Consider the following 14771-nt stretch of genomic DNA (forward strand, 5'->3'; position numbering starts at 1 on the left):
GAGAGAGAGAGAGAGAGAGAGAGAGAGAGAGAGAGAGAGAGAGAGAGAGAGAGAGAGAGAGAGAGAGAGAGAGAGAGAGAGAGAGAGAGAGAGAGAGAGAGAGAGAGAGAGAGAGAGAGAGAGAGAGAGAGAGAGAGAGAGAGAGAGAGAGAGAGAGAGAGAGAGAGAGAGAGAGAGAGAGAGAGAGAGAGAGAGAGAGAGAGAGGGGGGGGGCAAGGATGTTTTGTGGCAGAGTGTGCTGCACCCAGTCACTTTCTAAGTTAATTCATGCACTTATTGTTTGTGGATATTTAGGTGACGGTCAGGTCGTACTGGAGCCCTTCAATTCTCAGTGCTTTGGTAAGTATGTACATGCATACACAGTTGTAGTCAGAAGATGCATCTCTGAGTGTACTGTACCTGTGTAAACATGTTTGGTTGAATAAAATTACATGAACATTTGGAATATACCCATAGTATCCGGAATTTCCACTTATCCAACACCAATGAATCCTCATGGTTGCTAGATACTTGGGGTTTTGCTGTAATCTGTTAGCCAATAACTGACAACAATAAACAACATAGATATTCATTGCCAAGGGCAAGACAATAAAATCCTACTGGTGACAATAAAGCTGTATTAATGGACCAGGCATTTATCAAAATCTTATAACAAGGGACTTGTATAATAAAGTAAATACACTAACAAAATCCTCTTGCTGGCAAAGAATAGTTGGCAAAGGAACAAAATTAAAAAATGAACCCTTGACTACAAGGGACTTGCATGAAAACCGAAGACGCACCCACCTGAGATCCTGGGTTAGCACGCTCCATGTTCACCTGGTCCTTGTGAATAAAATAGTACTTGGGGATCACTGGGTCTGTGGAAGAGTCACATGAAAGCAACACATCACAATTCTGTGCAAATACATAAGTAAATTTACACCCACACTCACACCACACTGCTTGTTACTTGTCTCCACTCTGACTTCCTATCTTACCATTTCTCTTCCCTCCAAGTAGTCTTCCATACAGTCTGTCATTTTCCCCTGCAGTCCACCCTTCTTTTCTGATTTCCATATCAGTCTTTTATGTGACACTTTATCAAAAGCTATTTTTTACTACCCATAGCTCTCTTTCCTAAGTAAGATCTATCGCTTTCGAATAGAAGTTTAGTAAATTTGTAACACAAGATCTTTCTTCTCAAAACACAGATTGTCTTCTGTTTATAATGCTTTCCTTCTTTAAATATTTAGTCCATTTTTTTTAACCCTCTTGCGCACTTACATGCCAATGTCGTGTATATACCGCATGTTTAGGGTCCAAGTGCACTTTCATGCCAATGGCGAGAATGGGAACAAAAAAGTAATTTTGAAATACATACAGCCATACTTCATTTTATGGGCTTAATTCATTCTGAAATTTTGCTCACAAACCAAAAAATTCATGAACCAAACCAAATTTCCCCATTTAAATTAATGTGAATCTCCTAAATGCATCCCATATCCCAAAAATATTCACAAAAATCATTTTACATATTATTTTATACAGAATATATTAAGTAATTTTACTAACAAATAGCAATGATAAATAATATAAAACACGTCATCCATGATTTATGGCTCCCAATCCACAAAGCAATCTTTTGTCGCAGTTAGAGGCGCGCCGCCATGGCAAACAGGACGCTGACTGGGTGAGCGCCGTCGATGAAGTTATCGTACTCACAACGAATCACAAGCGTGTTTTTCAGAACTGTCAGCCAATCACAAGGCAGCTGCCTTCAGCTGTGTCTTCAAAATGACCCATTCTCTCTTCCCATTTTTTCCTTTTTCCATAATAAGAACATAATTACTTTTTCTCCGCTTTTTGCTTTTAAGGCATTTATGTTAAAATCAAATGTTTTTTTTTATTTATCATTTTGGGGAGTGAATTATGCTAAATGATGGTCTGGGTACTTATGTCTTTGTCTGATTCACATTCACATTAAAGTAACCCTGCTTTTTGACATCTTGTCATCTACGAATATGCTTAAGGAGAAGAAAAAGAAGATAAGGAGGAAATTGAAACAGGAAAAAAGGAAAGAAAAATGTGGGGCAAATGCAGACAGGAATGAAGGACGGAGGGAAGGAACGAGGGAAAGTTAAGACTGCCGTGCTATATCTGCTGAATGCTGAAGATATTATGGAAGGGAAGATAAGAAAAGTTAGATGGGATGAGAAGGGCAGAGACAATCCAGTCCTCATCGACAGAGCCAACTTTTGGTAGATGACATCCAATAAAGTCAGCCTGTCAGCTCCCTCTTCATGGGCCTGGCCCGTGATTCCTTCACGGAGGGGCAAAATATAGAGATGGATGGATGAATGGATGAGGAGATGGTAGAAAGATGAATAAAGAGGATGGAAGGAGGGGGAGAAGGAGGGAGGACTGGCAGTCCCAGCCGGCAGTGCAGCTGGGAAAACGTATCATACGCAGGGCCCGTGAGAGGGGGGTGAAGCTGGTATCTTTACACCAGGGCCCGGTCTCAAAGGGGGCCCGGCCTCAAAGGGGGCCAGTCAAATTCTAAAATCCTGATCCCCCCAGCTGGATGGGCTCACTTCGCTCGCCAAATGGTAGGGGCCCAATGACACTCATAGTACCAGGGCCCAGTGATGGCTCTCCCTGGCCCTGATCATACGCTCACACTTCTCATGCCTCTCAGTGTATATCTCAACATTTTATAAAGGAATTGGCTTCTCTTACTCACAAATTTATATTTCAAGTCGAAAAACACAATTTATAAGCGTTTATATGTAAATATGATAGTATTGTTAGTGTTTCCTACACAACCAAGGCAGTTGTTATTAGACAACAAATTTAATGTCAGTCATGTCACGCAGCACAGTGAAAGAGCTCTGTGAATCCCAACGTTAGCACAGTGAACAACATATAACAGCTAGAGCACCTTGTGATGTCATCAATGACTTGTGAATCTTGAAGTTAGGGCGACACTTTAGTAAATTTGCGTCACGTCAGTTTTTGTGAATCCCACTTTGTTATTGATGTCAACAATAAACTATGAACTAAACGCTTTGTGAATCAGACCCTCATCTTGCGCTGAGCAAAGGTAAACCCACGCTTGTGTCTTTGACTTGTACAAACAGGATGCTTGTACACTAAATCACCACTTGTAAACCAAGGCATTTTTAGTGGATTATTTTAGCTCATAAATCAAAACAATTATAAAGTAAGGCACTCATAAACCGAGGTATTAATGTACTTATATTCAAGCCAATGGCATCACTTTCTGGTGCCTTGCAAAGCAAGGAACGTCATAAACAACCCTTTGGTGGACAGGGACAGGATACTCTTCCCACCACTGCACATCAAGCACGGCTTGATCAAACAGTTCACCAAAGCTCTGGACAAGGATGGTGGCTGCTTCACTTACTTGTGCCACGCTTTTCCAGGATTGACCATGGAGAAGTTGAAAGCTGGCATCATTGACGTCCTCAATTCCGTCAGCTCATCAGAGATCCAGAGTTTGAAAACTCATTGAACGAAGTGGAACTGGAAGCGTGGAAGGCTTTTGTTCTTGTTGTGAAGAACTTTATTGGCAACAAGAAGGCCAGGAGCTATGCAGAACTTGTCACCAATATGCAGACTGATTTCAGAAACCTCGGATGCAACATGAGCATCAAAATGCATTACTTATTCTCACATATGGATCAGTTTCCCGAGAGTCTGGGATCAATGAGCGACAAGCAGGGGGAGAGATTCCATCAGGACATGAAAGAGATGGCGGCCAAGTATTAGGGACGCTGGGATGCAGTCATGATGGCTGATTACTGTTGGACTCTGAAGACAGACATCCCTACAGCTGAGCATTCTAAAGTTCTAAGAAACGGAAGTTTATGCTCTGAATTTTGAACAATGATGACCTAATATCCAATTTGCATGTAATTACCTTTATCAATGTCTACTACTCAATGTACACTTATCAATTTTTGTAACATTTAATTAATGAATTGTGTTAGAAAATGATTTTTTTTATTTTAAAAACCTATTTCGGATGAGAAATATTAACAAAAATCAACCGAAAATGTCACAAAAATGTAATTGATTTAGTTATAAGATCAGATTTTTTAAAAATCAACTTAGCACAAAAACCTGACCTGATCAAGAGAAACGGGTGTCATTTACGGATTCAGCGGTGCAAATTTGACCATAATCAGTTGAAGACACTTAAGGCAACTTACTTTTTTTTTTTTTTTTTTTTTTTTTTTTTTTTTTTTTTTTTACCCAGTGTTCTTAGCTTAGGTCTTCGATTTTGGTTTGACCTTCCTCCAACAACTTGCCCACCACTTCCTCATGGTATTTTTGCAGAAAATTAAGCATTGAAAAAGTACTGAAGAATTCTAGTTGTTGTTATTCACACAGGTACGAACGACGTCACCACGACCCGGTCTGAGGAACTCCTGGAGAAGTACCGTAGGCTCATCCAGCAGTATAAGACTAAATCCCCTAACATTTTGATTTCAGGAGTTCTACCACGGACTTGGGCGGAGAGCGACTTTTTCAGTAAGGCCTTCAGCCTAAACAACCGCTTACAGACTCTTTGTAGGGAGCTTGACGTGGAGTTCCTAAACGCATGGGACAATTTCTATGGACAAAATGAGCTCTTCCACAGGGACGGATTGCACCTTTCTCCCATCGGGGCAGCCAGACTCGGAAGGCTCCTCAACGAAGCAGTGCGTGTCATCCGAACAAAAAACTAGTCACCACGTCCCTCCACCCCACCCGTGTAAATAGACGCCGTGCATCATAACAAACCTGTAACCGTGATCCCAAGTACCACCACCTCTATTACTAAGCCTCTAGATAACTTAAAATCCTTAGTTTCAATGCGCGTAGCCTAAGAAACAAATTTGATGAACTGAGATGTCTTGCTTTAACAGAAAATTTTGACATAATTGCTATAACGAAACATTTATCGACACCACAAATATTGATTTAAGTTCGAATACAGCATAGATGGCTACAGACTCTTCAACAAAGATCGTGTAAACCGTAGAGGCGGTGGCGCCGCCCTTTATGTCAAAAGCTATTTGCAACCCACTGACAAAACACCGGGAAACAGTAACGTTGAACATTTGTGCGTGCGAGTAAACATTGCAAAAGTCAACTTAAATATATTTGTCACCTACAGACCTCCGGGCAATCACTCGATGACGACCTTGAAATGTACAGCGTCTTAAGGCAGTCACTTAATAACAGCGACTCACTGATATTAGGAGACTTTAACCTCCCCATATCGACTGGGCGACACTGTCAGGTACAGAAGGCGAGTCACATAGAATGATCGAATTTCTAGAAGAAAATTATCTAAGCCAAATGGTTTCTGAGCCAACTCGACAAAATAATATACTCGACCTTGTTATAACGACCCAAGATAACCTAATCAGTAGTGTCACGGTAGGAGAACACCTCGGTTCTTGCGATCATAAATTAGTGCGCGTCGACATTAAAGCTCAATCATCAGTGACTGAAAATAAAGTAAAGGTGCCCAATTTCAAAAGAGCTAACTTCGTAGAAATCCGACAAAAACTAACAGAAATACAACTATCAGATGACGGCAACGTAGAGGAAGCCTGGCTAAGCCTTAAAATCACTTACTCACTCAGCAGAACACATTCGTCCCCTTGTGCGAGAAGCGAATTAACACTAATAAAAGCCCACCGTGGTTTAATAGCGAAATTAAACAATCAGTCAATGAGAGAAAATTGTTTTACAGGTTAAAGAAAGAACAAAGCACGCCCGAAAACATTAGACTTTATAATGATGCCAGGCGACGAGTAAAAAGACTAGTAGGTCAGGCAAAGCGTAAATACGAAGAAAATATTGCAGCCAACTGTAAAAATAATCCGAAATCTTTCTTCAGTTACATAAACAACAGAAAGGCGATCAAAAGTGGTATTGGACCTTTAACAAACAGCGACGGTGCACTAGTGACTGACAGCCAACACATTGCAAACCTCTTAAACAATTACTTTTCCTCGGTGTTTAATACTAACAGTCTTCCTCTCGCTACCACCAACACCAGTACTATTGTAAATCTCGAGCATGCATTGCCTAATTTTGAAATAACAACCGATGAAGTCCTTAAAGCTCTCCATTCACTTAAAACAAATAAAAGTCCTGGACCTGACAAAGTATATCCAACTCTGCTGAAAGAAACAAAGAGCGAAATACTCTCCTCCCTCACAACCGTATTCAATATGTCCTTGCGACAAGGCATCGTCCCTTCAGATTGGAAAAAGGCTAACATGACACCGATTTTCAAGAAAGGAGACAAAAAAGTACCAGGTAATTACAGGCCCATTAGTCTAACTTCGGTTGTAGGTAAGCTACTTGAGGGCATAATTAGAGACAAAATTGTGAATTACCTTGAAAGCAACTCATTGATTGGGGACTCACAACATGGCTTCCGAAACAAAAGATCCTGCCTATCAAACCTATTAACCTTTTATAACGACCTCTTCACTGTTTAAGACGTAACCAAATCACTGGACGTAGTCTATCTTGATTTCCAGAAAGCGTTTGATAAAGTCCCGCATCATAAATTACTTTACAAATTAAAGCAAATAGGTATTGACGGTCAAGTAAACCAATGGATCGCAAATTGGTTGAGCAACAGACAACAAAGAGTAGTGATTGACGGATTTAACTCAGAGTGGGCGCCTGTCACTAGTGGCGTCCCTCAGGGCTCGGTCCTTGGCCCAGTGCTCTTCATTATTTACATCAACGACGTGGATGTTGGACTCAATAACCGCATTAGTAAATTTGCAGACGACACAAAGATTGGCAACTCGGTTCTCACTGACGAAGACAGGCAAAGCCTCCAAGAGGATTTGCACAAAATTTCAGCTTGGTCGGATAGATGGGAGATGCCCTTTAACGTAGACAAGTGCCAGGTCCTTCAAGTTGGAACGAGGAATAAGAAGTTCGAATACAAAATGCGCTGCGTTAAACTCAAAAGCGTTCAATGCGTCAAAGACTTGGGGGTCAAAATCGCGTCAAACCTCAAATTCTCACAGCAATGCATCGATGCAGCAAATAAAGCGAACAGAATGTTGGGCTTCATTAAAAGAAACTTTGTATTCAAGAATAAAGATGTAATACTCCCGCTGTACAATAGTTTAGTCAGACCCCACTTGGAATATGCGGTACAGTTTTGGTCTCCCCACCATGCAAAGGATATTGCTAAATTAGAAGGTGTTCAGCGTCAAGACAACGAAAATGATCCCTTCCTTGCGCAACAAATCCTACGAAGAAAGGCTTTCTACCCTTAACATGTTCTCTCTTGAGAAACGTCGCCTCCGAGGAAAACTGATCGAATGTTTTAAAATACTTAATGGTTTCACGAATGTAGACAGATCAACATTGTTTATGATCGATGACACTTTGCGCACGAGGAACAATGGCGTAAAACTCAGATGTAGACAAGTAAATTCAGACTGCACCAAATTTTTCTTCACCAACGTTGTAGTGCGAGAATGGAATAAGCTTCCACCGTCAGTGGTCCAGTGTAACACGATTGACTCCTTCAAAAATAAGCTCGACCGTCACTTCCTTCAACTTAACCCCTAAAGGGCCGGCCTGGGTGGTCATCTACAACATCCACAGGACCGGCACCTCAGCACCAAACACCGAAAATAGCCTATATTCACACACTTGATTCTGCTGAACTACAATGCAATAACAAATTACTTTGTCGTCATAGTCATCATCAACTCTTCTTCTTTTTAATTATTGCATGAAAACGTTTCTATGTGCTGTGGTTTTGGAGAAATATTGAGTTGAAGAGGAGAGACTTTTGGAGTTAGCGAGGCTCTTGCCCGCTCTGCGTTCGTTTCGCTTGTGTGGCCTTGACTAGTGCGTAATGAAAACGGATGCCCCCATGCTCTAATTCTTATATATAGTCAATACTCTAAGCTTTCTCTATGTAACACAGTCTTGTGATGTGTGGTTTGGGAGTCATTATAGCATACTCTTCTCATTCTCGTGTTGCTCTGCTGGGCTCGGCAGGGTCTGGCAGGAGATCGGACGCGTCAGAATCCATGTCAGTACGCCTGTCCATCGTGAGAGCGGGCAAGATTCTGAAGCAGTAGCCTAAACATATCTCTGGCAGTGTTGCCAACGAATGGTCATCGAAAATTACCGAAAAGTAAATAAATTTAGCGCGAAAAAAGCAAAGCGGCTATAACCGCCCCCGGCCCTTCCGTGGAAAAGCGGCTATAGCCGCCTCCGGCCCTTTAGGGGTTAATATCAACTAGAGTAGAAATGCAACGTTTTGGAGTCTTCTGATTAATGTAAAATCACTTAGGTTTAAGGACAGACCACCAAGTCTGGACCATGGGGTCTGTGTGGTCTGATTTTCTATGTAAATCTATGTAAAACCTCATAAAAACTAGAAGATTCACATCGTAAAAACCTGCAAAGTAGGAAAACTACCTGTATTCCTACTGTGCGCATTACTACTTCATGAGCCCAGGTGTCATCCATATAGTCTCATAGGAGGCTTGCCTACTGTATCTTCCAGCTTTATATGTACTGATCACAATGCTGACAATGAATACATCAATATAAACAGTCACCAGTACTCACCTCCCCACTTGTCCCTCTTGACCAGCGGTTTCAGTTTGTTCTTATACTGTTCCACTTGCTCTTCATTCCCCTTAAACATTCCTTCGATGATCATGAACAGGAAGAACAGAGGCCATTCACATTCTATTTTCTCAAATTCCTGCACACACACAAAAAACTGATTAATAATAACAATATAATATTATATGATAATATATATATATAAATGAAGTTCTACTGTACAGAATAGGAAAGAGTGGCGGAGGTGTGATGATAATGGTCAAAAGAGATTTAAAAGTGGTAAAAGTGAGAACAGGACCAGAAAATACAGAAATTTCAAGTGCTTTACTGCAATTAAACTGCAATAAAAAACTGACAGTAATGGTGACATATGTACCCCCACACAACACAGCAACCAAAATTTATAACAACTTGTCAAAAGGTACAAGTAAAGCATTAGAGGATATTATAAGAAATAGCAAAAATGTAATTCTAACAGGAGACTTTCAACTGTAAAAAGGTTAAATGGGAAAAGTTTGAAGTGGAAGGTAAAGAAATACATGGGGAGCTAAAGTATTAAAATTGGCTACAGAAAACCTCATGACACAGTGGGTTAGGGAAGAGACAAGATTTAGAGAAGACGATGAACCTGCAAAAATAGACTTAATTTTTACCAAAGGGATAGACTTGTTAAGTGAAGTGCAGCATGAGTGCCCACTAGGAAAAAGTGACCATAAAGTATTACAAATGGAAATGGATGAAGAATGTGAAGAGATTGGATTAGAGAAAAGAAGAAATTACAATATTGCTAAGTATAATGATTTGTGATTTCCTTTTGTATTAGAATGAATTGGTCAAAATATAAAATAAAAAGTTGAGAAAAGTACAGCAAAAATATGACTAATTCATGAAAATCCATAATGAAAGTGTAAGAAAGTGGGTACCCTACCATGTGATTAAGAAAAGAGGGAAAAAAAAGAGTGGTTTCATACAAGATCTCTGGAAGCAAAGAAAAAGAAATATAGAGCACGGAGAAACTTAAAAGGAAGAGAAATGCCATAAATAGGGAAAGCCATAGACAAGCTGGAAATGATTACACCAAAGTGACAAGAAAAAAAGTATGAAAAGAATACAATAAAAAAATGAAGGACCCAAAACTTTTTTTTTAAAGACACATACATAAGTGTTGGAAATTTCTGTATGAAATTACCTCTCATTAAACATAATTTTCAATAGGGAAAAAAATTGCACTTGGGTAATTGTACTCAGGTAATTTGCACTTGGGTTATTATTTGAATACGACAAATATGATTCGAATCCGAGAAAGGTGAAGCAATAAATGAGAGAATTAACCTTTGTACCAGTGATTCGAAGCTGGTGTATTGGCTGATGTGCCAGATAAGTGGCGTCACGTGTTGAAGCTTCAAAGCTTCACCGTAACTCACGACACGTATACTTGAGGCACAAAGCCAGCCATCACTACTCGGCCCTCATCCTGATCACACCTAAGACGGTGTTACGGGTGGGTTACCGTCTCGCCTTCACCACCACATTTGGATTACTCTTTCTTGTACATATGTACACAGAATAGCAATGCTCAGCGTAGCATCAGCAGATATACACTGTCCATGGCAACCACAAGCCTCCAGGGGACTTTCATCATTCATCACAGCTGGCCCGCCACATCTTCCTGCCTCGATCCAATCACTTAGTTCAGCCAAGTGTATTTAAACCTATTTCCCGTGTGTTACTCGGTTGATCAATGCATTGCCGAGTTTCCTGTAAGTGTTGCGGACCTATGATATAGGAAATTAGTTTAATGCACAGCGGCGTCGGCACATGGCTCAACTGGACCACATAAGCTGTGACCTTGGTTGGAGTTGGGGGTGCCTCATTACATTCTAGGGCAAGTCGGGTCATCAAAATTTACAGTACTTTTTATATGCTTATATTACATCTTGTACATCTATTTGAAAGTATTCTGGCACCTGTTTTCCTTCTCTAATGAGGATATTATGCACTCATAGGTGAGGGTGTCATGGCACCATTCACTCTCTTTGTTGTCAGACTGGTGTTCTAAAGTCAGTGGTTCCCTGGATGGTGCCTAAAACCCTCCTGGCTTGTAGTAACTGTCATCCAACCTTGTTTTCTACTTTGGCTGATTCTTGTGCAGTGATGTATCATGTTTTAAAAGTCGCAACATTTCAAAACGACACATTCTGCTTTCTTGTCTGTAGTGACAGCTTTAGGGATGAGAATCGGTCATACAGACTTAGCAGCTGGTGGTGTATCAGGTTTTGAAGAGGTGCCAGCAACATATAGTGGTGTATCAGGCCTTGAAAAGGTGCCAGCAACAGGTGTGGAACAGGCAGTGGTGGTGACAGTAATGAGACAATGAGACGTACCGCACCAAGAGTGACAGGTGCCAGCTAACCCTCCTCCTCCTGTTCTTCCTATCTCCCTCTCTCTTTCCCTAGTTGTAGTTCATTCAGTTTTCTTATTCTCCCCTGCACATCAGGGGTCTTTTTGAAAGCCCTCGGAATTGATGAATGCGTGAAATAAGTAATGAGGCAGAAAAATGCAGCATCATAGTCTTGCCTTTTCAATAGCAAGCCTGCTTGCTAAAACTCCGCCTACAGATGACACAGAGTCTCATATTGCTCAATTTCATAGAAAAATAATAAGAAAATATTTGAAAGATGTCTATAACAGAGAGACGATGGTGTGCTCAAGTGTCCAGGAGCACGGTCCACGTGGTGACGGGGTTGGAAACGGTCAATTATTACATTATATGGTAAATTTATGACACTTGCTGCTTTACTATAGTCATCCACAAGCCCTACGGTACTCAACAAACCATAAAACAGAAAATTATTTTATTTGATGAAAACTATAGGAAACGCCCCCATTAACCCTAAAGCGTGGGCTTGTTTTGCCGTGCCTGTCCTCCCACGCGGGTATATTCAGGAAAAAACATACCTCATTTCAACCTTTTATATCTTCACTTTTACTTACTTCACATGACTGAATGAAGTATCATTATAAAATACATACCCTTAACTGTCCTCTGCCGTTAATATGAAGACTATAATAACCATTGCTAGAGTGAGTGCGGAATATTGAATTAGAATCACTGAAAACACATTATTATAGACAGTTTTCCACCCCCTAGTGGACTTCCCTTCTATGATTTAGTAATAAAAAGCATAACTTTTATACACTTTATGTGAAACACACCCTAAAAAACTTAACTTCCGGGCCTTCCTGATGCCCTTGATACGTGCTGAGGTCAAAGGGCCCCCATCTTGTGGATGAAATTCACTGGTAGGTGAGAAGAGGTGGGATGTCTAGCGGACATCTTCTCAAAACTAACACAGGGCATACACTGGCCAATAATTAGTCAAGGGAGCATGGTTGGGTATTGTTTGAAAGAAAATGACATGCTTACTCTACTTCAGCACAAACAAATTAAATTTGACGGCGCACTAAGTCAAAAAATGCCTTATGAACCATTGTCGACACCCACGGTTTGAGCCCAGGCACCAGCTGTCGACTATTGTCAACACCCGCGCTTTAAGAGTTAATGAACAACAGAAAGAGAGCAGGAGATAGGACAGAGCCCTGCGGGACACCACTGTAAAGTCCAGCTTACATAAAAAACAGGTTACCTTATGTCTTCTGGAACCAATTAATTACATAGGGAAGGGTATGGAGATGCACACAATAAGTACAACAAAGTTATTCCTACTTTCAATTGAACTTCACATGCAACTTTCCAGCATGAAGTTTTACCTTGGTTTCAGCAATGTGGTAGTATCTCCTCTTCTTGTCTTCCAACACTGTGCCATAGCCATCCCGGTGGAACCTTTTGAAGCCATGTTTGCTCTCTAGGGAGCCAACAATCTGAAAGGATATAGGGCTTGTCTAAAATCCAGTTCAACTATTTATACTGAATCTTGCACTCAATCACTGAACCTCAGCCAGGGATCAAAGTAAACATCCATATAAAATATGCCAGGACAACAGTACTTGAAAGCGGTAACTTTTCAGTAATTATAAACTTTTCCACAAGAAACCCTTTGAAGCCCTTACATACCTACCACCTGTAACTCCCTTAATTTTCATTCCTTGTTTCTTCCTTTCCTCCTACTCTCCCTTATTTGCTTTCTCTTTCACTTTCTTTACCCTTTTTCTCTTCCTTTATCCCTCTTTACTTTGCTTACTCCTGTTTTCCCTTTTTTGCCTACAGAAAAATTTTGCACCTTTGTGGCATACTGGTTAGCGTGCTTAGCTATGGGTCCTCAGGCCTAGGTTCAAGTACTATCCTACAAGTCAGCATCCAACTCACCCACTTGTTTATCCTCCCATTCTGGTAGGTCAATCAATGGGTACCTGGGAAAGCCTGAAGAAGCTAAACTATGGTAACCCATATGTCACATCTGTCCTTTGTAAGGCTCAGCTGCTCAAGGGCCACTGAGATGGAAATGAGCACTGAGGCTTCTTGCAGAAATACCCCAGTTTATGTCATTTCAACATTACATTTATCCTATGTGAAAACTTTCCAGTATTCAGCTAATTTGGCCTCTTAATTGTAATATATTTTTTTAAACCTTTTTTGTGGGATAAAGTAAAATAAATAGGCTCTGTACCACCAAAGACCACACCAAGCCAGGCAGTCAGTCGGTCAGTCAGCCAGTCAGTCAGTCATGTTCAACATTCAGTCAATCTGTAAGTCAATGGTTTAGTCAGGAAATAAGTCAGAATCTTTTCTTTTCATTTATTTAGATAGACTTTTTGATACTAAGTCAGTCATCCGAACAGTAAGTCATTCAGTGAGTTAGACAATACAGTACCCTCTCGAGTTTCGCGCTATCCGAGTTTCGCGATCCTCGAGTTTCACGGTTAGTCCTAAATTCTTACCAACCCGACTTTCGCGCATTATCACCCCGAGTTTCACGATGCTTTGACATGTACGGGTCACGTCTACTTACCATCGGCATCACGCACGCTACCTTAAAAGGTAGTATCACACTGGACGTTTTCCTCTAAACATTGTGACTATGGCAGGAGAGAGAGAGAGAGAGAGAGAGAGAGAGAGAGAGACTTATTAACATGTTAACCGTGTTTGAACTTCCCGCCGCTTCCTCCCTGTCGCGTTTGGTTCAGCTCGGCACGGCCCCAATACCACGCGAGCCCCCGACTCAGAGGAGGTGTGTAGCTTCACTCTGGTTATGAGCCCCTCTTGTGAAGAGTGAGGTAAAGAGGATGAAAAAAAGGAGAGAAGAGAAGGGTGTGGGGAGGGAGGGTCAGAAAGGAGATTCAGATCAGGGGTTTGGTCAGGACATGACCAGACTTAGGTCAGGTCAGGTCCATACCTATCACACACACACACACAGAAGGTGAAATGAGAAGGATGTGGAGAGGATGGGGCAGAAAGGAGAATTAGATCAGGGCTTTGGTCAGCATATGACCTGACTCAGGTCAAGACATGACCTGACTCTCCCTTCTGCCTTCCCCCATCCATCTCATTTCCCTTTCTCTGTGTGTGTGTCATGACATGACATGACTCTCCCTTCTGCCCCCCCCCACCACACACACACACACACACCCTTCTAATTTCCCCTTATGTGTGTGACGCACACCCGGAAAAGTTGCCGGTTGCCCATGCTGCCGCCAACGCGGTGGGAAGAAAAAGGCCCAGTGTTACACCAGCTTACGGACAACCGACAACTCGCTCCCAGATGGGCATACGGGCGTTGCCAGTAGCCACGACGGTTAGAGGAAAACGGCCAGTGTGACACTGCCTTAAGGCAGCGAGGCCGCTGGTTGGGTGAGCACCGGCGATGACGTCATCGGACTCCCAGCGAATCACAAGCGTGTTTTCAGAGCTCAGCCAATCGTAAGGCTTCATCTGTGGCTTTAAAACGACCCGTTCTCTCTTCCTGTTTTCTTCCTTTTTCCAAGGTATGTAGTTTGAGATAACAAGAAAGTAAGAAGGAAAAGTGAGCTCCGGGGGGCAGCATTAGCCAATTATAATGGCGCCACTATAAACAGTTACCTGTGCCATGACGGGCTCGGGGCCGACCCTCATGCCCAGATGGATAGTTTACCGGTGCCATAGGCCACATGTAAAAATAAAAAATAAAAAAAATTAAAATCTCCACGGGTCG

General features: G+C 41.5%; 1 protein-coding gene across 6 annotated transcripts in view; it reads right to left on the bottom strand.

Annotated features, from left to right (window-relative positions):
• LOC126995914 (probable phosphorylase b kinase regulatory subunit beta) overlaps positions 1-14771 on the bottom strand; it is a gene marked incomplete at its 3' end in the record, with an annotated part of 186756 nt that overhangs the window by 114010 nt on the left and 57975 nt on the right. For all 6 annotated transcript variants that reach the window (XM_050855809.1, XM_050855812.1, XM_050855811.1 and 3 more), the window contains 3 exon segments: positions 787-860; positions 8623-8761; positions 12394-12504. In XM_050855809.1, coding sequence (XP_050711766.1) covers positions 787-860; positions 8623-8761; positions 12394-12504 — 324 coding nt within the window.

This window comes from Eriocheir sinensis, chromosome 9 (assembly GCF_024679095.1).
Source record: "Eriocheir sinensis breed Jianghai 21 chromosome 9, ASM2467909v1, whole genome shotgun sequence".
Taxonomy (NCBI): domain Eukaryota; kingdom Metazoa; phylum Arthropoda; class Malacostraca; order Decapoda; family Varunidae; genus Eriocheir; species Eriocheir sinensis.